Source organism: Myotis myotis, unplaced genomic scaffold (assembly GCF_014108235.1).
Source record: "Myotis myotis isolate mMyoMyo1 unplaced genomic scaffold, mMyoMyo1.p scaffold_m19_p_19, whole genome shotgun sequence".
Classification (NCBI taxonomy): domain Eukaryota; kingdom Metazoa; phylum Chordata; class Mammalia; order Chiroptera; family Vespertilionidae; genus Myotis; species Myotis myotis.
The window spans coordinates 8554120-8581532 of record NW_023416323.1 but is presented as its reverse complement, the minus strand read 5'-3'; the positions used below and the strand labels follow the sequence as shown (position 1 = coordinate 8581532).

Here is a 27413-nt window from a genome sequence, read left to right as displayed (position 1 = left end):
GTGTAAGTTGATAATTTAGTCTCATTTTTTTACATGTATATGTCCAATTTTTCCAACACCATTTATTGAAGAGACTGTCTTGACTCCATTGTATATTCTTGTCTCCTTTGTCAAATATTAATTGAGCATAATGGCTTGGGTGGATTTCTGGGATCTCTGTTCTGTTCCATTGATCTATATGCCTGCTCTTGTGCCAGTACCAAGCCTTTTTTTTATTATTATGCTAGCTTTGTAGTATAACTTGAAATTGGGTATTGTGATTCTTTCTCAACATTGTTGCAGCTATTCTGGGTCTTATTTGGTTCCAAATAAATTTTTGGAGTATTTTTTCTAGATCTGTAAAATACACTGTTGGTATTTTAATAAGGATTGCATTGACTCTGTATATTGCCCAGAGTAGTATGGACATTTTAATGATGTTAATTCTACCAATCCATGAACATGGTGTATTCTTCCACTTGTTTATACCTTTATCTTTTTTTTCAACGTCCTGTACTTTTCCAAATACAAGTCTTTTACCTCCTTGGTTAAGTGTATTCCTAAGTATCTTAAATTTTTTTGCTGCAATGGTAAATGGGATTGTTTGTTTGGTTTCTCTTTCTGAGAACTAAGTATTGGTGTATAAAAAAAACCCAATAGATTTTTGAGTATTTTGTATCCTGCTAATTGTCAAATTTATTTATTAAATCTAGTAGTTTTTTGGTGAAGTCTTTAGAGTTTTCTATGTACAACATCATTTCATCTGCGAATAATAAGAGTTTTACTTCCTCCTTTCCAATTTGGATGCCTTTTATTTCTTCTAGTCTGATCACTGTGGCTAGGACTTCCAGTGCTATGGTGAATAAGAGTGGTGAAAGTGGACATCCTTTTCTTATTCCTGTTCTTAGGGAAAATGATTTTAGTTTTTGCCCATTGAGTATGATGTTTGCTCTAGGTTTGTCATATATGACCTTTATCATGTTGAGATAGGCTCCCTCTATTCCCACTTTGCTGAGTTTTTTTTATTATTAAAAATGAGTATTGGATTTTGTTAAATGCTTTTTCTGCGTCTATTGACATGATCATGTGATTTTTGTCTTTCAGTTTGTTTATGTGATGTATCACATTTATTAATTTGGAAATATTGTAACAGACTTGCGACCCTGGGATAAATCCCACTTGGACCTGGTGTATAATCTTTTAAATATATTGCTGTATGTGATTTGCTAATATTTTGTTAGGATTTTAGTATCTATGTTCATCAGGGATATTGGCCTGTAATTCTCTTTCTTTGTAGTGTCTTTATCTGATTTTGGAATTAGGATAATGCTTGCCTTAAAAAAAGGGTTTGGAAGTGTTCCTTCCCCTTGGATTTTTTAGAATAGTTTGAAGAGCATAGGTGTTAGTTCTTCTTTGAATGTTTGGTAAAACTCCCCTGTGTAGCCATCTGGACCCGGGCTTTTGTTTGCTGTTTTTATTATTATTATTATTATTATTATTACTGCTTCTAGTTCATCAGTTGTTATTGGCCTATTCAGGTTTTCTGATTCTTCCTGATTCATATTTGGGAGATTCATCCACATTGCCCAGCTTGTTGGCATATAGTTGTTCATAGTATTTTTAGTGATTACTTCTCTGCTTTCACTTCTGATTTTATTTGGGTCCTCTCTCTTTGTTTCTTGATGAATTTGGCTAACAGTTCATCAATCTTGTTTATTCTTTCAAAGAACCAGCTCTTTGTTTCATTGATTTTTTTGTATTGTGTTGGTTTTTTGTTTTTGTTTTTGGTCTCTATATCATTTATCTCTGCTTTAATTTCATTATTTCCTTCCTTCTACTTACTCTGGGCTTTTCTTGTTTTTCTATTTCTAATTTTTTAAGTCGTAGGGTTAAATAGTTTATAGTTAATTTATCTTGTTTTTTGAGGTAAGCTGGTAGTGCTTTGAACTTCCCTTTTAGGACTGCTTTTGCTGTGTCCCAGAGATTTGGGGTTGTTGTGTATGTTCATTTTAACTTGTTTCCAGGAAGTTTATTATTATTTTTTTTATCTCATTGGTAACCCATTCACTGTTTAATAAGTGTTATTTAGTCTGCATGTGTTTGAATGTTATAGGGTATTTTTACTGTAGTTGATTTCTAATTTCATTCCACTGTGATCTAAGAAGATGCTTGATATGATTTCAATCTTCTTGAACTTGTAGAGATTGGTGTCCTAACATATGGTCTATCTTAGTGAATGTAGGTCACTTTCTTGATGTTATTTGATGCACACAAGTTCTTAATTCAGAAGAGGTCCAGGTTATTTTTTTTGTGGTTGCTTACTCCTTTGGAATGACATCTAGGAATCCATTCTCGAAACCAAAGTCATTCCAGCTTTCTTTACACAGCATTAGCATGTATCTTTCTATTCTTGTAATTTTAACCGTTTGAGTTCTATTTAAGGTGAAATTTTTCTAGGCAACATGTGTTAAGCTGTGTGTGTTTTTTTTGTTTATGTTTTTTGTTGATGTTTTTAATCCATTCTGACACTCAGTGCCTCTTAATTGGGATCTGAACAACCCAATTTATTTTATCTCCCTTGTTGATTATTAACTATAACTTTTGGTTAGTTTAGTGGTTGCTTTAGGGCTTTGAATTTGAATATTTCATTTATCACAGTATTTGTTCAAGTGATATTTTATATATATATATATATATATATATTTGCTTTCCATCAGGAATTATTTTATTTTTATTTTTTTATTTTTTTTAATTTATTGCTTAAAGTATAACAAAGGGTATTACATATGTGTCCATTTTATCCCCCCGCCCTAGACAGTTCCCTAGCCTCCCTTATCCCCCAGTGTCTTATGTCCATTGGTTATGCTTATATGCATGCATACAAGTCCTTTAGTTGATCTCTTACCCCCCTACCTCCTGCCCCCCAACCCTCCCCGGCCTTCCCGCTGCAGTTTGACAATCTGTTTAAGGCAGCTCTGCCTCTGTATCTATTATTGTTCAAAAGTTTATAATGGTCTTTATTATCCATGAATGAGTGAGATCATGTGGTATTTTTCCTTCATTGACTGGCTTATTTCACTTAGCATAATGCTCTCCAGTTCCATCTATGCCGTTGCAAATGGTAAGAGTTCCTTCCTTTTTAGAGCAGCATAGTATTCCATCGTGTAGATGTACCACAGTTTTCTAATCCATTCATCTACTGATGGACACTTAGGCTGTTTCCAGATCTTAGCTATGGTGAATTGTGCTGCTATGAACATAGGGGTGCATATATCCTTTCTGATTGGTGTTTCTGGTTTCTTGGGATATATTCCTAGAAGTGGGATCACAGGGTCAAATGGGAGTTCCATTTTCAGTTTTTTAAGGAAACTCCATACTGTCTTCCATAGTGGCTGCACCAGTCTGCATTCCCACCAGCAGTGCACAAGTGTTCCTTTTTCTCCACATCCTCTCCAGCACTTGTCGTTTGTTGATTTGTTGATGATAGCCGTTCTGACAGGTGTGAGATGGTACCTCATTGTTGTTTTGATTTGCATCTCTCGGCTGATTAGTGACTTTGAGCATGTTTTCATATGTCTCTTGGCTTTCTGAATGTTCTCTTTTGAAAGGTGTCTATTTAGGTCCTTTGCCCATTTTTTGATTGGATTGTTTATCTTCCTTTTGTTAAGTTGTATGAGTTCCCTATAAATTTTGGAGATTAGGCCCTTATCAGATATGACATTGGCAAATATGTTTTCCCACACAGTGGATTTTCTCATTGTTTTGTTGATGGTTTCTTTTGCTGTGCAGAAGCTTTTTATTTTGATGTAGTCCCATTTGTTCATTTTCTCTTTCGTTTCAAGTGCCCTAGGAGCTGTATCAGTGAAGAAATTGCTTCGGCATATGTCTGAGATTTTGTTGCCTTTGGATTCTTCTAGAATTTTTATGGTTTCCTGTCGTACATTTAAGTCCTTTATCCATTTTGAGTTTATTTTTGTGTATGGTGTAAGTTGGTGGTCTGGTTTCATTTTCTTGCATATATCTGTCCAATTTTCCCAACACCATTTATTGAAGAGAGTATCTTGGCTCCATTGTATGTTCTTGCCTCCTTTGTCAAATATTAATTGAGCATATTGGTTCGGGCCAATTTCTGGGCTCTCTATTCTATTCCATTGATCTATATGCCTATTCTTGTGCCAGTACCAGGCAGTTTTGAGAAGAGTGGCTTTGTAATACAACTTGATATCTGGTATTGAGATCCCACCTTCTTTGGTCTTTTTCAGGATTGCTGCAGGTATTTGGGGTCTTTTTTTATTCCAGATGAATTTTTGGAGAGTTCGTTCTAGATATCTGAAGTATGCCATTGGTATTTTAATGGGAAGTGCGTTGAATTTATAGATTGCTTTGGGTAGTATGGACATTTTAATGATGTTGATTCTACCAATCCATGAACACGGAATATTCTTCCATCTGTTTATGTCTTCCTCTATATCTTTTTTCAACGTCCTGTAGTTGTCTGAGTAGAGGTCTTTTACCTCTTTAGTTAAGTTTATTCCTAGGTAGCTTAATTTTTTTGGTGTGATGGTAAACGGGATTGTTTTTATAATCTCTCTTTCTGAAAGTTCACTATTGGTGTATAGAAATGCCTCAGATTTCTTGGGGTTAATTTTGTATCCTGCTACATTGACAAATTCATGTTTTAAGCCTAGTAGCTTTTTGATGGAGTCTCTAGGGTTTTGTATGTATAATATCATGTCGTCTGCAAATAAGGACAGTTTTACTTCTTCTTTTCCAATTTGGATCCCTTTTATTTCTTCTTCTTGCCGAATTACAATGGCTAACACTTCCAGTACTATGTTGAACAGGAGTGGTGAGAGTGGGCGTCCCAGTCTTGTTCCTGTTCTTAGGGGAAATGGTGTTAGTTTTTGTCCATTGAGTATGATGTTGGCTGTGGGCCTGTCATATATGGCTTTTATTATGTTGAGGTATGATCCTTCTACTCCCACCTTGCTGAGGGCTTTTATCAAAAATGGGTGTTGAATTTTGTCAAATGATTTTTCTGCATCAATTGATATGACCATGTGGTTTTCTCTTTCAATTTGTTTATGTGATGTATCACGTTTATTGATTTGCGGATATTGTACCATCCTTGCATCCCTGGGATAAATCCTACTTGGTCATGGTGTATGATCTTTCTGATGTACTGCTGGATCCGATTTGCTAAGATTTTGTTGAGGATTTTGGCATCTATGTTCATGAGGGATATTGGCCTGTAATTCTCTTTCATTGTGTTGTCTTTACCTGGTTTTGGTATTAGGGTGATGCTGGCTTCATAGAATGAGCTTGGAAGTGTTCCTTCCTCTTGAATTTTTTGTAGTAGTCTGAGGAGGATAGGTTTTAGTTCTTCCTTGAATGTTTGGTAAAACTCCCCTGTGAATCCGTCTGGTCCTGGGCTTTTGTTTGCTGGAAGCTTTTTGATGACTGCTTCTATTTCTTCCATAGTTATTGGCCTGTTGAGATTATTAGATTCTTCCTGATTGAGTTTTGGAATGTTGTATTTTTCTAGGAATTTGTCCATTTCCTCCAGGTTGTCTAGTTTGTTGGAGTAGAGCTGTCCATAGTATTTTTTAACAATCATTTGTGTTTCTGTGGGGTCTGTTGTTATTTCACCTCTATCGTTTCTGATTTTGTTTATTTGGGTCCTCTCTCTTTGCTTCTTGGTGAGTCTGGCTAGAGGTTTGTCAATCTTGTTTATCCTTTCAAAGAACCAGCTCTTGGTTTCATTGATTTTCTGTATTGTTTTTTTGGTCTCTATGTCATTTATTTCTGCTCTAATCTTTATTATCTCCTTCCTTCTGCTCACTCTGGGGTTTTCTTGTTGCTCTCTTTCTAATTCTTTGAGTTGTAGAGTTATATGATTTACTACCATTTTTTCTTGTTTTTTTGAGATAGGCCTGTAGAGCTATAAACTTCCCTCTCAGGACTGCTTTCATTGTGTCCCATAGGTTTTGGATTGTTGTGTTTTCATTGTCATTAGTTTCCAGGATGTTTCGAATTTCTTCTTTGATTTCATTGGTAACCCAATCACTATTTAATAGCATGCTATTCAGCTTCCAGGTGTTTGAGTATTTTGGGTTGTTTTTATTGTAGTTTATTTCTAATATTATGCCATCGTGGTCTGCGAAGACGCTTTTTATGATTTCAATCTTCTTGAATTTGGGGATACTTTGCTTGTGACCCAATATATGGTCTATTTTTGAATATGTCTTATGAGCATTTGAGTAGAATGTATATTCCCTGGCTTTCGGGTGAAGTGTTCTGAAGATGTCTATTAAGTCCATCTGATCTAGTGAGTCATTTAGGATTGCTGTATCTTTGCTGATTGTTTGTCTAGAGGGCTTATCCAGTGTTGTCAGTGGTGTATTAAAGTCCCCTACTATGATTGTATTGTTGTTGATCTCTCCTTTGATATCTTCCAGGACTTTTTTTATGAATTTGGGTGCTCCTGCATTGGGTGCATAGATGTTTACCAGGGTTATATCTTCTTTTTGTATTGATCCCTTTAGTATTATGAAGTGGCCTTCCTTATCTCTTGTTATGGCCTTCACTTTGAGGTCTATTTTGTCCGATGTAAGTATTGCTACCCCAGCTTTCTTTTCCTTTCCATTTGCCTGAAAGATATTTTTCCATCCTTTCACTTTCAATCTGTGTGAGTCCTTTCTAATGAGGTGGGTTTCTTGTAGACAGCTGATGTATGGGTCATGTGTTTTTATCCATTCAGCCACTCGATGTCTTTTGTTTGGAGCATTTAGTCCGTTTACATTTAAAGTTATTATTGAAAGGTACTTGTTTGTAGCCATTTCTGTTTTTGTGTGGCTGTTTTCTTTCTGAGCTTTTTATTTCTTCTTTTTATACCAGTCCCTTTAGCAGTCCTTGCATTGCTGGCTTGGTGGTGATAAACTCCCTTAGCCTTTTTTTGTCTGTGAAGCTTCTTATTTCCCCTTCAAGTTTGAATGATAGCCTTGCTGGATAGAGTATTCTTGGATTCAGTCCTTTGCTTTGCATCACTTTGTAAATTTCCGTCCATTCTTTTCTGGCCTGATGTGTTTCTGTTGAGAAATCATTTGACAATCTAATGGGAGATCCCTTGTATGTAACTTTCCATCTCTCTCTTGCAGCCTCTAAGATTCTCTCTTTGTCCTGAACATTTGCCATGGTAATTATGATGTGTCTTGGTGTGGGTCTTTTCGGGTTCACCTTGTTTGGGACTCTCTGGGCTTGTGTGACTTTTTTCTTCCCCACCTCAGGGAAGTTTTCTGATATTATTTCTCCTAATAGGTTTTCTAATCCTTGTTCATCCTTCTGTTGTTCTGGTACCCCTATTATTCGTATGTTGTTTCGTTTCATGTTGTCCCAAAGCTCCCTTAGGCTCTCCTCCTGTCTTTTAATTTTTTTCTCCAATTGCAGTACATTTTGGATGTGTTTTGCTTCCTTGTCTTCTAATTCACTAATTCGGTCCTCCGCTTCTCCTAGTCTACTGTTGATACTTTCAATGGAGTTTCATTGCAGCTATATCACTCTTCATTTCTTCTTGGGTCTTACTTAAGTTGTTGATTTTTTCATCTGTTTCTTCTTGCTTCTTGCAGAGGTGGTCGATTTTTTTTCCTCCATCTGGTTTATGCACTCTAGGACCCTTATTCTGAATTCTTTTTCTGTCATGTTGCATGCCTCTGTATTACTTAGCTGCTTTTCTGGAGAGTCCTCCTTCTCTTTCCTTTGGGGGTTTCTTTGTCTACCCATGTTTGATCTCACTGACATATCTAGACATTTAGTCATTCAGTGGTTGCTCCCTTGGTGGCAGTGACTCCTTGGTCTGTGGTTGCTCTCCGGGCGGTTGCGGTAGCAGCTGCTCTTCAGTTGGCAGAAGCTCCTTTGGTGGGTGCTGTTCACAGCTGTGATGGCTCTTCTGGCTGGTGGGGCAAGGTTTCACGTACAGCTGCTGTTCCTCAGCAGAGGGTGTGGTGCTCAGGAGGTTGCTGTTGCTTGGATCTGCTGCGTTGATTTAAAGGCACAAAATACAACACAACAAGGCACCAAGTACCAGGCACTATACACAAATATATTCACAATATTAATAACCCCAAATAAAGGTGACCACCTGAATTAAGAGAATTAGGGGATAAGGAAGAAGGAAGAGAAAAAGATAAAAGAGAAAAAAGAAAAGAAAGGTAGGGACCAAAAAAAGGAGTGCAAAAATGTAATTGGGAAAAAGGAGGGGGGAAAATAAAAGCGAGAAAAGAAAAGAAAAGAAAAAAAAAAGAGCGAAAAGAGAGAATGAAGTGGAAGAGGGGAAGAGACTTTTTTATATAAGGAGAATACTCCTATAGAACAGCCATTAATCCCAACAAATTCCAGCAACAGCTACCTGGAGATGAATGCAAACTAGAAACAACCAATAATATAACGATGAAAATAGAATGGAGAACACTAATCCCAAAATAATATAAAGAGAAAGTAAAATGGCACTTTAAGAAAAATGGTAAAATGGTAGCAGTAATAATACTTGTTAAAAATAAGAAGGTAGTAATTAAAAGGGTAAAATCAGGTGATGGAAAAAGAAGAGAAAAAAAAAGAAAAAAAATTGGTTTCTTAGTTAAAAGGTGAAAAAAGAAAAAAAAAATTGCAGTAGTGAAGGTCCTTCGGTTCTTCTATTCTTCAGTGTGGCTCGCCTTAGACCTGCCAGGTATTCAGGATAGTGTTGAGTTTCCCTGCGATACACTGTTCCTCTGTGTTGTAAACCACAGTCCTTATTTTAAAGCAAGCCACATTTGTTTCCCAGACTGCCTTATTTTGTGTTTAGCAGAGTCAGTTTGTGGGTCAGCCTCTGGGTGGCAGTGTTCTGGGGTTGGCCTCTGAGGCTATAGGGCCTCTCTGTCCAGTGGAAGTTCACTGCCCAGAGCTGGCTGTGTAATAGTTAGTTACCGGCGCTGTGTTGTTGCTGGGATTCTGTTCAAGTGATATTATATTACTTCACATAGAATATAGGAACTTACAATAGTTTATTTCAATTTACTTCTCTTCTCCTGGCCTTTCTGCTATTTTTTTCATACAATTTGCTTCCATATGTGATATATCCTAACAATAGAATTTCAGGTGTTAATTTTGTATTTATTATTTAAACCTCATTTGTTGAGGTTTTAATAATAAAAAAAAAAGTCTTACATGTTTACCATATATTTCCTGTCTCTAGTACTCTTATTTCCCTTCTATGGATTGAGATTTCTATTTGTTAACCAATTACACATATATTAATATGTCTCTTGAGGTTGCACCTCCATTCATTAATATTCTGTTTGAAAATTTTTAAAGTTTGTTTTCTCTGTATCTATCTGAGCACCTCAAAGAGCATCTGGCACACTGTGGGTGCTTTCTAATCAGATACCATAGGGAAGAATTCCACACACAGACAGACATCTATTCGTCTAATCCTCATGGTCTCTCACACACCATCATATCACACTCCTGCTCCAAGCTCCACCAGTATGTTCGTTTCTATTACAGCAGATTCTCAGAGGTAACATCACAAATCTCAAACACACTATCACATGGTCACCGAAACACAGCATGCCCACCTCAGCACATAGAGTTTTATATAGGTACTCTCATAGAAACACACACATACACACACAATGACAGAATCAAAGGGTATTTGCACCAACTCTCAAAATCACAGTCTGGTGACAGAAACTCGTGTCTAGACAATAAACAAATAAGAAACATAAAATATAAACACTATTGTTCTAATGGGGTATACAGTTAGTTACATTAAGGAGCCATGGAGTGCCGAGAGAGCTGTGATCAGGTAAAGCCTCTTTGGAAATGTGACATTTTTATCTGAATGTAGGGAGTAAGGGAAATCTGAAGATACCTAACAGAAGGCCCATATTAGAAGAGGGGTCACATTCAATCCCATCATCACTAAATCACAAATAGCAGAACCATATGCAAACGGTTATGCGTTCTACCCTATCCCCACTCTCGTCCCACCCACCCCCATCTGCAAGGTAAGTTGTTCCCTGAACTAGAATGCCCTAAGGCAGGGGTGGGCAACCTTTTTGTGAGTGCGTGCCCAAACCAGCAAAATCTCTGACTCAAAATTTTTCTGCGTGCCAACCCTAATTTTTTGAGAACATGTTACGCCTACTTGATATCTCTTAAGGTGTACGTATGTGAAGAACCTTGAAGAAATAATAAAATTCATTTGAGTGACAAAAACACAATATATGATGATGAAAATACATTTATTTTTTAATGTATACATGTACAATGATAGTCCGACAGAAAACTTTATGATTCTGTTTGATATTATCAGTGGGACTTTTGCTGCTGCATCACTGATGACAGAGATTTTACATCAAGTTTATATTTCGTGACCTTCAGAGATATGCACGAGCTACTACTTTCATCCGTCAGGCTACTCCTATTACAAGACTTAACAAAATTCATCACTGAGAACAAAGATTCACAATTGTAAATGGAAGATTATAAGAGAGGGTTTCGCATGCCAGCAAAAGTTACTGGCGTGCCATGTTTGGCACGCGTGCCAGGGGTTGCCCACCCCTGCCCTAGGGACTGGGAGGAAGTATAATATGCCTGTACACTCTAGTCCAGTGATGGTGAACCTATGACACGCATGTCAGAGGTGACATGCGAACTCATTTTTTGGTTGATTTTTCTTTGTTAAATGGCATTTAAATATATAAAATAATTATCAAAAATATGTCTTTCTTTTACTATGGTTGCAAATATCAAAAAATTTCTATATGTGACATGGCACCAGAGTTAAGTTAGGGTTTTTCAAAATGCTGACACGCCGAGCTCACAAGGTTCGCCATCACTGCAGTCCCTACTCCCCCCCACACACCTACTTTTGGGGGATACCCTTACGGAATTCTAGGAACTATCCCTTTTCCCACTTTGTGTAGACACATGCACTATCAGTGATGGCATAAAAGACAATACAACTAATAAATAACACCACCAAGATCAACTAAATACTCACTGATTCTTATGATAGGGGTTTTTGGTTGAAAAACCCTAACTTAACTCTGGTGCCGTGTCACATATAGAAATTTTTTGAAATTTGCAACCATAGTAAAACAAATATTTATATTTTTGATATTTATTTTATATATTTAAATGCCATTTAACAAAGAAAAATCAGCCAAAAAAAAAAATGAGTTCACGTGTCACCTCTGACGCGCGTGTCATAGGTTCGCCATCACTGCACTAGATCCAGCCTACACAAACCCTGCGCCTTCGGCTAATCTCGGGCTCTAAATTCTTCAGCCCTGGTCGCTAAGGGTTGTGAACCGGTCGCCCGCACACTTTAATCTTAGGCCATCTAGTGTGAAACTTGGCTCCGTCCCTGTTGCGGACCCAGGCCCAGAGCTAAGAGGAATAGGGACTTGGGGCTTCTTTTGGAAGATCTGGAAGAGGCCCGCGTGGGAACCTGTGGCAGAGGGGGTGGCGTTTGCAACCCTTAGTGAGGACGCAGTTGGATTCTGTGGCTACGGTTTTTTTCCTGGTCTGGACTACATTTCCCAGTGGACACCGCGTGCATCAGTCGGTGGCTCTTTTGTCCCTTCTTTCCCCGGCCTCGGGGGCCGGGCTCCATCAGGCACTCAGGGCTGTAGGTGGGCCCTAGTAGAAATTGCCGGAGCCTTGGGGGCGAGGACCGTATCTTCCCCCCGTTCAGTTCCGCAGGTAGGGAGTGGGCTGAGGAGTGGCCTGTGAGTCTTGGGCCGCGGGGCCGGGGCTCCTCTGTGTGACGTGGTTGTCGCTATGGTGCCGTGTGAGACTGTCACTCGATGTGCCGCACACATGTATTTGTGTTACTGTGGGTGCGAGTAAGTGCGAGGTTGGTGTCACGGGGAGTGAGACTGTGAGCAGGGGTGGGAGAGTATTCTCTGCCCCCTGGTTCCCCTACCCTCGGCTCCGTGTGGGCCGTGAGCGAGACCGTCGGTTGTAACACCGAGTATTTGAGGCTGGGGGCATGGAAGAGAGGGCGAGACTGTGTCCATACCCGGGGCCTCTGACTGTGATGTCTGTGAAATGGTGGTTGACGCTGTCGTTTTAAGAATCAGTGAGTATTTATGGAGATTGAGACTGTGTGCCACCACTGATCTATTGAAGAGGACCGTGAAGTCAGAAAGATCTTTAGTTGATCTTGGTGTTGTTATTTATTAGTTGTATTGTCTTTTATAAATGATTATATTACTCGGAGTTTTTATTTATAAAGTCTAAAAAATCTGTTGTTAAAAAAATATACTAGGAAGTGATTTAGGCATGAATTAAATGGTATGCAAATAAATTCCCAGGTTTCCATTATGCTTTCTTTTTTAAAATTTAAATTCTTTATTGTTCAAAGTATTACATATGTCTCCCTTTCCCCCCTTTGACCTCTTCTCCGCCACTCCCACCCCCCTCCTCCCCCCCAGCACATGCTCTCACCTTCCTACTGTCTGTGATCATTGGTTATGCTTATATGAATGTATACAAGTCCTTTGGTTGATCTCTTACCCCTTTCCTCCCCTACCACCCTCCCCTGCCTTCCCTCTGAGTTTGACAGTCTGTTTCATGTTCCTATGTCTCTGGATCTATTTTTGTTCATCCGTTTATGTTGTTCATTATATTCTACAAATGAGTGAGATCATGTGATACTTATCTTTCTCTGACTGACTTATTTTGCTTAGCATAATGCTCTCCAGGTCCATCCATGCTGTTGCAAATGTTAGGAGTTTCTTCCTTTTTACAGCAGCATAGTATTCCATCATGTAGATGTACCACAGTTTTTTAATCCCCTCATTTGCTGATGGGCACATAGGCTGTTTCCAAATCTTAGCTATTGTTAATTGTGCTGCTATGAACATAGGGATGCATATATCCTTTCTGATTGGTGTTTCTGGTTTCTTGGGATATATTCCTAGAAGTGGGATCACTGGGTCAAATGGGAGTTCCATTTTTAATTTTTTGAGGACACTCCATACTGTTTTCCACAGTGGCTGCATGTGCTCCTCTCTTAAAAAATAAAATATATATATATATATTATATATAAATTTTAAAATAAATATATATATATAATTTATATATATATATATATATATATATATATATATATATATATTTCAGGAAGGAAGGGGGAGAGAGAGAAACATCAATGATGAGAGAGAATCATCGATTGGCTGCTCTCTACATGCCCCACACCAGGTATCCAGCCCACAACCTAGGCATGTGCCCTGACCCTGAATCAAACTGTGATTTCCTGGTTCATAGGTTCATGCTTAACCACTGAGCCTTGCTAGCCAGGAGCTCCTCTCTTTACAGGAGGAGAGAAGCTTCAAACCTTAGGCTGGTGATTCTGGATGCTGCAAGAAAAACCTAGTTTCTCATGTTCTCTTTTCCATCTTAGTCATCTAAGAACACTGCCATTTCCCAACAGAAGAGCCAAGAAAAGGATAGAATGGCTCTTGACCTTAAAACCATGTACCAGGTGAGTTGGTGTTTTTTCCTGAAATATTGTTCTGCTGTATGAAATAAGCAGACCTTAGTTTTTCTTTTGCTGAAGCTTTTTCTGTGTAATCAATTATGTTACTTCTTAAAACTCTCCAGTGGATTTTTACCCATTCAGGATAAATGCTGAAGTATTTTCCTTGGCTAACAAGGCCCAACATAATCTGGCCCTCTGACCTCATCTAATTTTTCTCACCCTGTCTATAACTTACTTGGTTCCAGCCATACTAGCTTCCTTGTAGTGAGTTGGATATATTCTTAACTCATGGCCTTACACTTGCTATTCCCTCTGCCTGGAATGCTGTTCCCTCAGATCCAGACCAACTTCTTTAGTCTCTGCCCAAACATTCATTCAACAAATTTGTAATAAGTACCTATTAACTAAGAGGGTTTAATCCTTGGTCCTCCTCTGTGCTCTGTCTACAGTCACTCTTTTGTTGATCTTATCCTGTCTCACAGCTTTAAATACCATCTATATGCCAATAACTTCCAAATTGTATACTAGACCTCTCTCCTATAATCCAGACTTGTATATCCAACTACCTACTTAGTATCTTCATTTGATTATATAATAGATACCTCAAACTCAGACATCTCAAACTGAGTGAAACGAGCCTTTGGATGTTTTAGAGCAGTGGTTGCCAACCTTTCAGACCTCATGGACCACCAGTGGTCCGCAGACCGCTGGTTGGCGACCGCTGTTTCAAAGCACAGGAATCAAATGATCTGATTCTCATTTTAATAGGATCACTCTCACTGCTACTTAGACCAATGGTTTTCAACCTTCCTAATGCCGCAACCCTTTAATACAGTTCCTCATGTTGTGGTGACCCCCAATTTCATTGTTACAAATTGAACATAATTAAAGCATAGTGATTAATCACAAAAACAATATGTAATTATATAGGTGTTTTCCGATGGTCTTAGGCGACCCCTATGAAAGGGTCGTTCGACCCCAAAAGGGGTCGCGACCCACATCTTGAGAACCGCTGACTTAGACTAAACCTAATGTGACAAAGATAGAGGCAGGGAAACCAATTAGGAAATTCTTACATATTCCTTATTTGAAGTGCTCAAGCTAGAAGTCTTCCACCTTCAAAAGATATCTAGAATCTGACCACTTCTTAATACCAACACTTTTTTTTCCTGGTCACATCATCATCTCTCAATTAGATCATTGCTATACTCTCCTAACTTACTCTCTTCTAGTCTGTGCTTAACAGAGGAACTGAAGTGATCCTGTTACACAGGTTATAGTATGTAATTCCTCTTCATGGTGGGGATAGAAATAAAAGTATAGACAACTTTATAAAATAGTTTAGCTATAAGCAAAAAAGAGAAATGGGTGGTGACTGATGGAGAAACTGGTGGACAAAGTTTTTTAAAGATGAGTATATGTCTTAGGCTGATGTTGATTCCGTAGAAATGGAAACTTGAAGGTGAAAAAGCGAAAGGAGAGAATTGCTGGAACACTACTTGAGTAGGTCAGAGGAGCTGAGGTTTAGTGTATAAGTGGAGAGGTTAGCATTTGCTAGGAAGGCAGGCTGTTCATTTATAGTAACAGGAACAAGTTAGAGTATATAGGCACAGGTGCAGGTAGATGTGTAGATGCTGTGGGAGTTTGTGGAAATTCTCTTAAAATGGCTTTTTTTTTTTTTTTTTTTTTTAGTGGAACAGAACGTAAGATTATCAACTAAAAATAAGGATGGGAGAGGACATATCAAAGATTTGAGGAAAGGAGAAAGTATTAAATGGTCATTTAGGAGAATAGTAGAATACATGGACTAGAACAGGGGTGGGCAAACTTTTTGACTCGAGGGCCACAGTGGGTTCTTAAACTGGACCAGAGGGCTGGAACAAAAGCATGGATGGAGTGTTTGTGTGAACTAATATAAATTCAAAGTAAACATCATTACATAAAAGAGTACGGTCTTTTTTTTTTTTTTTTTTTTTTTAGTTTTATTCATTTCAAACGGGCCGGATCCGGCCCGCAGGCCGTAGTTTGCCCATGGCTGGACTAGAAAAATATATTGTGTAGGTAGCATTTTGGCCTGCTTGAGGTTAGTGATCATGACTTTAAAGTGAGACCAGTTAGTATGGTTGGTATGATTTTCTCCAGTATGTTTACCTGTGTACTGTATAGAAATGGAGTATATGCTGAGAAATGGCTATGGTTAAGCCAGGTGAGAAAGGAGCAAGTAAGCTGAGGATGTATGAATGGGATGATTATAACAAATAGTTGTGCTAGGAAGTGAGGGTATGCAGGGATGAAGAGCAGTGAAAACATGGCAAGATCAATGATCTGTAGGTTCAGTTGGGATGAAAAATTATCCTAATTAGGATACCATAGAGCAAAAGTTGGAATATAGAAGATGGAAGTCAGAGTTAAAGAGTTGAGATTATGGAGGGTTTGGCAATGAAAAGGTCTGGGCATTATGATGGAAGTGTGACTTTAGAAGTGTAGAGGACGGCATTAGTGAAGGAGAGGGGGTTGGAGAACTGAGAAGCCAGGCTGTTGTGAGGATTATTTTATGGATATTGAAATGACCAAAGATTATAACAGGAATAGCATTGGGAAGAGTGACAGTGAGCCATATGTTCAAGGAATGACAGAAACTTGGTATCTACCAGTAATTGGTAGATAACTGAAATGAGGGTTAGTGTGATTGATATAGTCTGACTTCATGAGGCATAAAACTAGGTGTCTTTCTGTTGCATAAATAATGAATAAAATGATTCATATGTTTGTAATTCCATTGTTTCATGTTATCAGCAGTGCCTGGACCAGAACAGTTATCAGTTTCAAAACAGGCATAGGACAAAAAAATTATTCATTTCTGTAGATCCTTTTAAAGTTTGAAAATGACTTTATAATCTTTCAAAGTGTGTATATATTGCTTTGGAACACCCTGTATTTATATAAACTAAAAAAGACATTTTTTGAAAGCATATATACCATATGAACCAAACTCTTAACAGGAATGTTTCTGCAACATATGAGATATGTTACTGGCAGAACAGAGAGGGAAGAATTCACAAACTACTTCATATAATTAAGAATAAAAGTTACTGAGTGGTGAAAAACACTTTAAGAGTTTTTATTTGGCAGAGAGAGTTTCTTTAACTATGACAAAATTATTTCAAATGACCAATAATGAAGTCTTTTCTTGCCATGACAGATGTACCTCTTTCAATTTTGTAAAAAAATATATATATATATTTTACACACACACACACACACACACACACATTATATTAATTTCATCAGCAAGTGATCACATTATAGAAATCTGGAATCACAACATGACTTGCAAGTTTTTAAGAACTTTGCCTAACCTATTTAGGCAGAAGCAGTATTATGAGTGGAACATCTATTCCTTTACATAAAATGTAAGGTTCTCTTGATTGAAGTACTTGAATTTTAATGTGGTCTACCACATTTTTTAGAGATATAGTATATACTTTCTGATCCCACTTTTAACCCTCTTACAGGTTCTTGAACTTTTCAAACCATTCATTTATTCAGTTTATTCAATGCATGTTTGAATACCTCACCTGTGCCAGATACTGTTCTGTACCCAGGAATACAGCAGTGGCTGAAACAAAAACATGCTTTGCCCTCATGGAGCTTATATTGTAGTGGAGGTGAGGGACAGACAATAAATAACAAAAAAATTAAGTGCTATCAAGAAAAATAATGAGGGTTCGTGAATAGGGAACTGAGGCATGAGCATTGATATTTTTATACAGAATGATCCGAGAAGTACAAAAGCCCTAAGGGGGATCATGCTTTACATATTTGAGGTTGTAATATCAGGGAGACCCCATTGTGCCTGGGGCAAAATGAATGAGTTAAGTGTGGTAAGAGATGAGGTTATTTTACTTTCACTTATTTCACTCCAGGAGTTGGTGACCTTTGGGGATGTGGCTGTAGACTTCTCCCAAGAGGAGTGGGATTGTCTAAATTCTTCTCAAAGGCATCTGTACAGTAATGTGATGTTGGAGAACTACAGGATCTTGGTATCACTGGGTAAGAATTAAGCTTCTATTCATAAGGGGCTCTTTGCTACCACCATTATGATTTTTTGGATAGCATCTGCAGTGCTTGGTTGAATGTGTGCTGCTTGTACCAACTAATGATTTATAAATATTTGTGGAGTTGGCAGTGGACAGGTCTATTATTAACCTATGTTGGAAGCTTCATTTTCCCTATGCTTTGAATACATGTCTCTTCCCTGATGAACAAAGGATTGGATGTGAGTTCTGGGATATCCACAGCATGACCAAATTCTGTTTCTTTTTATATATGCAGGACTTTGTTTCTCTAAGCCAAGTGTGATATTATTGTTGGAACAAGGAAAAGAGCCCTGGATGGTGAAGAAAGAGCTGGCAAAAGACTTGTGCTCAGGTGGGTGAAGAATTAGGCAAACAAAACCTTTGCAGGGTACAGCTCTGTTTGTGTCACCCCATCACTTTTCCTTGTTGGCATGTTCTCAGAAGCTCAGGGCCTTTTAGGGTGTTCTCCCAATTTATTATTCATAACTGTCTCTCCTTTAACATTTTGCCCCCTTCTTTCTAATAACTCACTTATCTATTCTCTGAATACAGTTTCTTCCCAGTTTCATAAGCCTCTCTCAGTCTTTTAAAAAAACATTTTCCTAATCTGATAAACTTTTAAGCTGGACAGATAGCTGTAACTGATGTACCAGGTTGAAATCCTGACACATGCAGGAAAATTGGGGAAAGTTACTAACCTCTCTGTGCTTTTGTTTCATCATATGTAAAATGGGGTAACACTTTAAAATTCTTTGAACAGTTCCTACCTCATATTATGAACTCAATAGATGTTAGCTACTGCTGCTACTAGTAGTATACCTCTAAATGCCTAATTTTTTTCTTAATGGTCAGTTTATTTTCCCTTTAATCAACATATTTTGAAATTGTACTTTAAACAAGGTACTGGCAAGATACTAGGGTGTTATACACTTATATAAATAAATAATTAGTAGGCTAGTTATGATATAGCTATAAATGGAATATCTGGAGAGAAAGCTGACATAAATGGGAAACTCACAGAAAAAGGTGAGAGGCAGAGGAATCTGGGTAACTGGAAGATGATGATCTTAAGCAAAAACACAGGTCAGAAGCTAGAAAACATGCACATACTATGAGTTTATCTTTGTGGCATAGGAAGGATTTTCATACAGATAGGAAGCATTAAGATAAAATGGAAAACTGAAGTTCAGAAAAGAAACAGGGTCTTTATAAACATCTCTGTCAATATCACTCCCCACTCAACTATCACTACTTCTTCCCATGTTTTATATATATCCTTGTTCAGTTTTCTGAGAAAAAAAATTTGATGTAGAATCATAGTATTAAATATATATTATTTTAAATTAATTATTATTAAATAACTCTCACACACATAAATATATATTAGCATGCATGTGTAGTTTAAATAGTATTAGAACAAAAAACCCATAAACCTACTTCTTAGTGTAAGAAATAGAAATTGTCAGTGCCATTTGAGGCCCTTAAAGGCCTCTGCCCAATGATATACCACTTCATGGTTCATTCTCACCCCTCATTGGAGAACCAATTTTGCTTATAATTTATTGGCTTTTCTTTATAGTTGTATCATATATCCCTATTTTCAACTTTTTATGCACAGAATTGTGTATGTAATTCTGACTTTTTAAAACTCAAAATTGTATTACTGAGATTCATCCATGCTGATTTTAGTTTCTGTGGTTCATGGAATATTTTTTTCTTCTGAAATGTAATGTATTCCACTGTGTAAACGACACTTTATATCCATTTAAGGTCATTGGAATTGTTTCAGTTTTATGTTAGTGCTATGAATCTTAGTAAATCTGACTGCTAGTACACATATACTGGAGTTCATTTAGAGAATACAGCCAGGAATTTACTAGATAGTGTTATTTTACTTTCCAAAGTGTTTGTACTAATTTACATTTCTAACAATTGTGTGTAAAGTTGGTCATTGTTCCACACTTGGAATAGACAAATTAAAAAAAAAATTTTGCTAACCTTCTGGGTATAAAATATTATTTCTTTATATTTTAATCTGAATTATTTTGATTACTAAAGAAATCATTCATGGATAATAGAGACCATTATAAACTTTTGAACAATAATAGATACAGAGGCAGAGCTGCCTCAAACAGATTGTCAAACTGCAGCGGGAAGGCCGGGGAGGGTTGGGGGGCAGGAGGTAGGGGGGTAAGAGATCAACTAAAGGACTTGTATGCATGCATATAAGCATAACCAATGGACATAAGACACTGGGGGATAGGGGAGGCTAGGGGACTATCTAGGGTGGGGGGATAAAATGGACACATATGTAATACCCTTTGTAATACTTTAAGCAATAAATAAAAAAAATAAAAAATAAAAAAAAAGAAATTGAGCATATTTTAATATTTATAATGGCCATTTGGATTTCCTCTCTAGTCTTTTGCCCATTTTTAGAAAGGTTGTCTTTTGTACATACATTAGTGGCCCGGTGCATGAAATTTGTGCATGGGGAGGGGGGGCGGGGGTATGGGGTTCCCTCAGCCCAGCCTGCACCCTCTCCAATCAGGGACCCCATGGCGGATGTATGACCGTCGGTTTAGGCCTGATCCCTGTGGTCAGACATCCCTAAACTGGTGGTCAGACATCCCTCTCGCAATCTGGGACCACTGGCTTCTAACTGCTCACCTGCCTACCTGCCTGATCGCCCCTAACTGCCTCTGCCTGCCTTCCTAATTGCCCCTAACTGCCTCTGCCTGCCTGTCTGAGCTCCCCTAACTGCCATCCCCTGCCGGCCTGATCTCAACCCAACTGCTCTCCCCTGTCGGCCTGTTCTTGCCCTCAACTGCCTCTGCCTGCCTGATCACCCCTAACTGCCCTCCCCTGCCGGCCTGATCTTGCCCCCAATTCATGCACAGGTGGGGTGGGGGGAGTCCCTCAGTTCAGCCTGTACCCTCTCCAATCAGGGACCCTTTGGGGGATGTCTGGCTGACGGTTTAGGCCCCTATGGGATCAGGCCTAAACCGGCGGTCAGACACCCCTCTTGCAATCTGGGACGGCTGGCTACGAACTGCTCACCTACCTGCCTGCCTGATTGCCCCTAACTGCCTTCCCCTGACAGCCATAGGCCTGATCAAAGAGGCGTGGCTGATCAGCAGCCCCCCTGGAGGCCTGGAGAGAAACAGAGGCCCGGCTGCTGGCGAAGCCCGGAGGAAGAGAGAGGCAACAGCTGGTTAACAGCTGCCACAGAGGCTGCAGATCAGACCCTGCCTCTCTCTCTTCAGGCCTCTCTCCTGGCCTGATCTGCAGCCCCCTCGGCAATCAGTGCTGGGTCGCTGCACCGCACTGGCTGCAGTCAATGCTGGGTTGCCCTGGCAACCCAGCACTGACTTCTGGTGTGGGGTCAAGCCTTGGTCTTTGCAGATGTTACTGACCCTGGCTCTTTATGTACATAGATTTGTAGTTTATATTTTTGATATTTTGTTTTAAACAAAATCATATATATATACTCTTAAATTGTCTTTTAAAGATTTTCCTTTTATATTTAGGGCCATAATATAATTGAACTTGATTTTTGAGATTGAAGTAAATTTAATTTTAGTACCTATGGAAAAGCAGATGTCATAGATATTTATTAAATAAATGAGCCCTCTTTGTTCATTATTCTGAATGTTATATACTATATCAGATTATAGTATATTTATGGTTCTGATTTTTTAAACTATAAGAGAACATTTATTTGGAATATAAGAGATAGAAGAAGTAATTTGTAGAAGAAATGGGATTAGAAAACAAGTTATAGAGGTAAAGGAAGGGCCCTTGGAGCTTAGGAGTGAGTAAGGTAATAGTAATGCACCTGGGCAGGAGGAGAGGTGTGGCAGGAAGGGAAAGGCACAGGCTTGCTCCAGGAGGGAGAGCCTAGGGGTTTAATTTTGAGCTCTATTCCATCCATCTCCATTTCTTTATGCCCAGCCTATCTTTAATTAAAATACTTTATTATAACACTGAATATCTGTTAGGGCAAGTACCTATGTCTTGCTTATGTTCTTTAGAATTTCTTGTTTGCCCTTTGGCCATCCAAATAAAGTTTAGAGTCGGCTTGTCAATTTCTACCAGAAAACAAGAGAGCTATTGGCTTTTGATTTGTTCATTTATTTATTTTATATACCAGTTTTTCTCTTTGTAAATATGATTTATCTCCATTTATTTAGGTTTTAAAATTAATCCTTACCTGTGGATATTTTTTCTGTTACTTTCTAGAGAGAGTGAAAGGGAGGGCAGAGGAGGAGAGAGAAAGATTAAGACCTCAACAACTGAGAGAAACACATCAATTGGTTGCCTCCCACATGCAACCAAGGTACGGGCCCTTGACTAGGGCATGTGCCCTTTGGTCTGCAGGCAGGTGCTCTAACCACCAAGTCCAACTGGCCAGGTCTCATTCGATATGTTTTATAATTTTCTCTATAAAACCCATGCACATCTTCTGTTAGATAAATTCCTAGGCATATTGATTTTGATGCTATGTTAAATGTTGTCTATATTTTCTATTTGTTGTTTGTATGTAAAAATGATGTTAAGTTGTATACATTGACTTTATATCCAGCAACGTTTCTAAGCTGTCCTGCTAATACTACATTTTAGATTTCTTTGGATTTTATTCTGTGAGCAGGTAATCTGTGAATAATGGCAGTTTCTTCATTTTAAATTCTTATGCCCTTAATTTCTTTTTGTTTTTGTTAACCTGTCTTCAATCTTCAGTATGGTATGAACTAAAGTAGTGATAGCAGGTATACTAGTACTTGTCAACTTCTGGTCTCAATGAGAATGCTTTAATATTTTTTTATTAATAATTCTGATGTTTACAGGTTTTTAGCAAATACCCTTTCAATTCTACTTACTAAAGTTTTGAGTTTTAAGACATGTTTTTTAGTTTTTCATGTGTTAATGTGTTAAATTACATATTACAATTTTCAATGTTGAACCAACCTTGTATTCCTGATACAAACCCATCTTTATATCTTTTCTGTTCACAGTTAGTTACTACTCAGTAATATTATCTTTAGGTTTTTTACATCTATGTGTATTGCTGAGGTTGTTCTTCAATTTTCCCTTCACATACTCTTGTCATATTTTGGATTTAAGATTGCCATAGTCTCATAAAATTTGTCTGTGAGTATTCCTCTTTTTATTCCTTAGAAGAATTTGTGTAAATCATTGTCTTTTCAAAGTTTGGTAGAACTTTCTTCATCTTGACCTGTGATGTGTGTGTGTGTGTGTGTGTGTGTGTGTGTGTACATAACTGAAATTGATAATTCAGTTTCTGTTTTGTTCTAAGAGTCTATGTTTTCTGTTTCTCCTATAGTCATGCAGTTATGGTATTTTTTCTAAGAACTTCTACTTCTCATGTAAATTTTCAAATTTATTAGGTAAAGTTGTCTATTATTTTCTAAAGTTGGTAACATATGTATTTATGGCTTAATTTTTCCTTCAAAAAATGGAGAAACAAATCTTTACAGGGAATTATCAATATATATATATATATATATATATATATATATATATATATATATTAATGTAACTTTATTGTTGAAAATATGACAGACATCCCCTTTTTCCCCCCATTGACACCCTCCCCAGGACTTCACCACACTATTAGTTGTGTCCATGTGTTATGCATATCCTATATAATAAAAGCCTAATATGCTAAGTGTCTGGTCATTCAGTCATCCATTCAACCAATCAAAGTGTAATATGCTAATGATATGCTAAGACTACTCAACCGCTCACTATGATGTGCACTGACTACCAGGGAGCAGAAAGTCGATCTGTCAACCAGTTGCTATGATGCACACTGACCACCATGGGGCAGACGCTCCGACTGGTGGATTAGCTTGCTGTGGGGGTCCGGCTGATGGGGACTGAGTGAGATGGGCTGGATATGCCCTGGAGCCCTCTTGCAGTCCCTCCCCAACTGGCCAACTTCCCGCATCCCTCCCCAGCCCCAATCATGCACTGGTGCCGGTCCCTCGCCTGAGCCCTCTCGCAATCTGGGACCCCTTGGGGGATGTCGGAGAGCGGTTTTGGCCTGATCCCACAGGCCAGGCCAAGGGACCCCACTGGTGCATGAATTCATGCACCAGGCCTCTAGTATGCATATAAGTTCTTTGGTTAATTTCTTCCCGACCCCCCACACCCACTTCATTCCCTCTGGTATACGTCAGTCTATTGCATATGTCAATGACTCTGGCTCTATTTTGTTTGTCAGTTTATTTTGTTCATTAGATTCCACACATAAGTGAGATCATGTGATACTTGTCTTTCTCTGACTAGCTTATTTCACTTAGTATAATACTCTCCAGGTCCCTTGATGCTATCTCTAAGGGTAAGAAATTCTTCTTTTTTACAGCTACACAGTATTTCATTGTGTAAATGCACCACAGTTATTTTATCCATTCATCTACTGGTGGGCAGTTGGGTTGTTTCCAGATCTTAGCTATTGTAAATGATGCTGCTATGAACATAGGGGTTCACATATTCTTTCTGATTGGTGTTTCGAGCTTCTTAGTACATATTCCTAGAAGTGGGATCACTGGGTCAAATGGCAGTTCCATATTTAATTTTGAGGAAACTACATACCGTTTTCCATAGTGGTTGTACCAGTCTGCGTTCCTATCAATAGTGTACTAGGGTTCCTTTCTCTCCATATACTCATCAGCATTTGTTTATTGATTTATTGATAACCATTCTGGCAGGTGTGAAGTGGTAGTTTTAATTTGCATCTCTCTGATGATTAGTGATATTGAACATTTATTCATGTGTCTCTTGGCCACTTGTCTGTCCTCTTTGGAGAACTATCTATTCAGGTATTATTCCCATTTTTTAATTGTATTTTTTTGTGTTCCTTTTGTTGAGTTGTATGAGTTCTTTATATATTTTGGAAATTTACCCCTTATCCAATGTATCATTGGCAAATATGTTCTCCCATACAGTGGGTTCCCTTTTCATTATGATGCTGTTTTCCTTTGCTGTGCAGAAGCTTTTTATTTTGATGTAGTCCCATTTAAAATTTTTTTTCCTTTGTTTCTCTTGCCTTAGGGCTGTGGTCGGCAAACTGCAGCTCTCGAGCACATGCAGCTCTTTGGCCCCTTGAGTGTGGCTCTTCCACAAAATACCACGTGTGGCTCGCATACAGTGCGATTGAAACTTCGTGGCCCATGCACAAAAGTCGGTTTTTGGCTTGGGCGAGTCTATTTTGAAGAAGTACTGTTGATATTTGGCTCTGTTGACTAATGAGTTTGCCGACCACTGCCCTAGGGGAAATTTAACTACATGAGATGTCTGATATTTTGCTGAATACATTTTCTTCTGGTATTTCTATGATTTCACAACTTACATTTAAATCTTTTATCCATTTTGAGTTTATTCTTGTGTCTGGTGTAAGTTGGTGGTCTAGTTTCATTTTTTTGCAAGTACCTCCCTAATTTTTCCAACACTATTTATTGAAGATACTGTCTTTACTCCATTGCATGCTCTTGCCTTCATTGTCAAATATTAATTGAGCATAATTGTTTGGGTTGATTTCTGGATCTCTCTTCTATTTCATTGATCTCTATGCCTATTCTTGGGCCAGTACCAGGCTGTTTTGATTACAATGGCTTTGTAGTATAGCTTGACATCCAGTACTGTGATTCCTCCAATTTTATTCTACTTTCTCAAGATTGCTAGGCTATTCAGGATCTTTTTCTTTTTTTGTATATAAATTTTGGACTGTTTGTTCTAGATTTGTGAAATATGCCATTGGTATTTTAACAGGGATTGCATTGAATCTTTAGATTGCTTTGGGGAGTATGGCCATTTAATGATGTTAATGTTACCAATACATGAACACAATATATTCTTCCACTTGTTTATATCCTCCTCTATCTCTTTTTTCAATGTCCTATAGTTTTCTGAATACAGGATTTTTACTTTCTTGGTTAAGCTTATTCCTAAGTACCTTAATATTTTTGTTGCAATGATAAATTGGATTGTTTGTTTAGTTTCTCTTTGTGAGAATTTATTATTGTTTTTAAAAATGCCATCGATTTCTGCGTGCTAATTTTGTATCCTGTTACATTGCCGAATTCATTTATTAAATCTAATAGTTTTTTGTTGAAGTCCTTAGGGTTTTGTATGTACAACACCATGTCCTCTGAAAATAATGACAATTTTACTTCCTCCTTTCCAATTTGGATGCCTTTTATGTTTTTCTTCTTGCCTAATCACTCTTGCTAAGACTCCCAAACTATGTTGAATAAGAGTGGTGAAAGCGGACATCCCTGTCTTGTTCCTGTTCTTAGGGGAAATGCTTGTAGTTTTTGCCCATTGCGTATGCTATTAGCTCTAGGTTTCTCATATATGGCCTTTATCATGTTTATGTATGATCCCTCTATTCCCACTTGGCTGAGAGTTTTATAAAAAATGGGTGTTGGATTTTGCCAAATGCTTTTTCTATACCTATTGATATGATCATGTGATTTTTGTCTTCCAATTTATTTATGTGGTGTATCACATTTATTGATCTGCAAATATTGTACCAACTTTGCATTCCTGGAATAAATTCCACTTAGTCATAGTGTGTGATCTTTTTAATATGTTGCTGAATCCAATTTGCTAATATTTTGTTGAGGATTTAATGACTATGTTCATCAGGGATATTGACCTGCAATTTACTTTTTTTGTCATCTCTATATGGTTTTGGGATTAGGATAATGCTGACCTCATAAAAAGGTTGGAAGTGTGCCCTTCTCTTGGATTTTTTGGAATAGTTTGAGGAGTAGAGGTGTTAGTTCTTCTTTGAATCTTTGGTAAAACTCCCCCATGAAACTATTTGGACCAGGGGTTTTGTTTGCTGGGAGGTTTTTTATTTTATTTTTATTACTGCTTCAATTTCATTAGTTGTTATTGGCCTAATTAGGTGTTCTGCTTCTTCCTGATTGAGTTTTGGATACATGTATGCTTCTAGGAATTTGTCCATTTTGCCCAAGTTGTCCAATTTATTTGCATATAATTGTTCATAGTATTTTCTTATAATCCTTTGTAAATCTATGGTGTCAGTTGTTACTTCACCTCTTTCATTTCTTATTTTATTTATTTTGGTCCTCTCTCTTTGTTTCTTGATGAGTATAGCTAAAGGTTCATCAATCTTGTTTATCTTTTCAAAGAAGCAGCTCTTGGATATTTTTTATTTTTTATTTAGTCTCTATGTCATTTATTTCCACTTTGATTTTATTATTTCTTTCCTTCTACTCACTCTGGACTTCTCTTTTTGTTCCCTTTCTAATTCTTTTAGTTGTATTGTTAAATAGTTTGTTAGAGCTTTTTCTTATTTCTTGAGGCAGGCCTGTAATGCTATGAACTTCCCTCTCAGGACTGCTTTTGCTATGTCCCATAGATTCTGAGATGTTGTGTGTTCATTTTCATTTGTTTCCAGGAAGTTGTTTTATTTCTTCCTTGGTTTCATTGGTAAGCCAATCATCCTATATAATAAAAGCCCAATGACCATAATGGCAGAACAATAAGAACGACCAGAGACCAGAACCATCACAAGCCCTCACTGGGATGGCCCTGCCCCCCAGCAACCAGATATGGGAATCAGGCAGGCAGGCAGAGTGGTTAGGGGCAATCAGGTAGGCAGGCCAGCAGTTAGGGGCGATCAGGTAGGCAGGCCAGCAGTTAGGGGCAATCTGGTAGGCAGGCAAGTGGTTAGGGGAAGTCAGGTAGGCAAGGCCAGCAGTTAGGGGTGATCAGGTAGGCAGGTGAGCAGTTAGGGGAGATCAGGTAGGCAGGTGAGTGGTTAGGGGTA

General features: G+C 38.0%; 1 protein-coding gene across 1 annotated transcript; it reads left to right on the top strand.

Annotated features, from left to right (window-relative positions):
* The first annotated feature begins 11623 nt into the window (after window positions 1-11623).
* On the top strand, window positions 11624-19412 carry LOC118674060 (zinc finger protein 570-like). Its single transcript, XM_036345252.1, has 4 exons — window positions 11624-11724; window positions 13431-13511; window positions 17435-17561; window positions 17844-19412. Exons 2-4 carry the CDS (start codon window positions 13482-13484, stop codon window positions 17945-17947), a joined length of 261 nt encoding a protein of 86 aa, XP_036201145.1. The 5' UTR covers window positions 11624-11724; window positions 13431-13481; the 3' UTR covers window positions 17948-19412.
* The last annotated feature ends 8001 nt before the right edge of the window (window positions 19413-27413 follow it).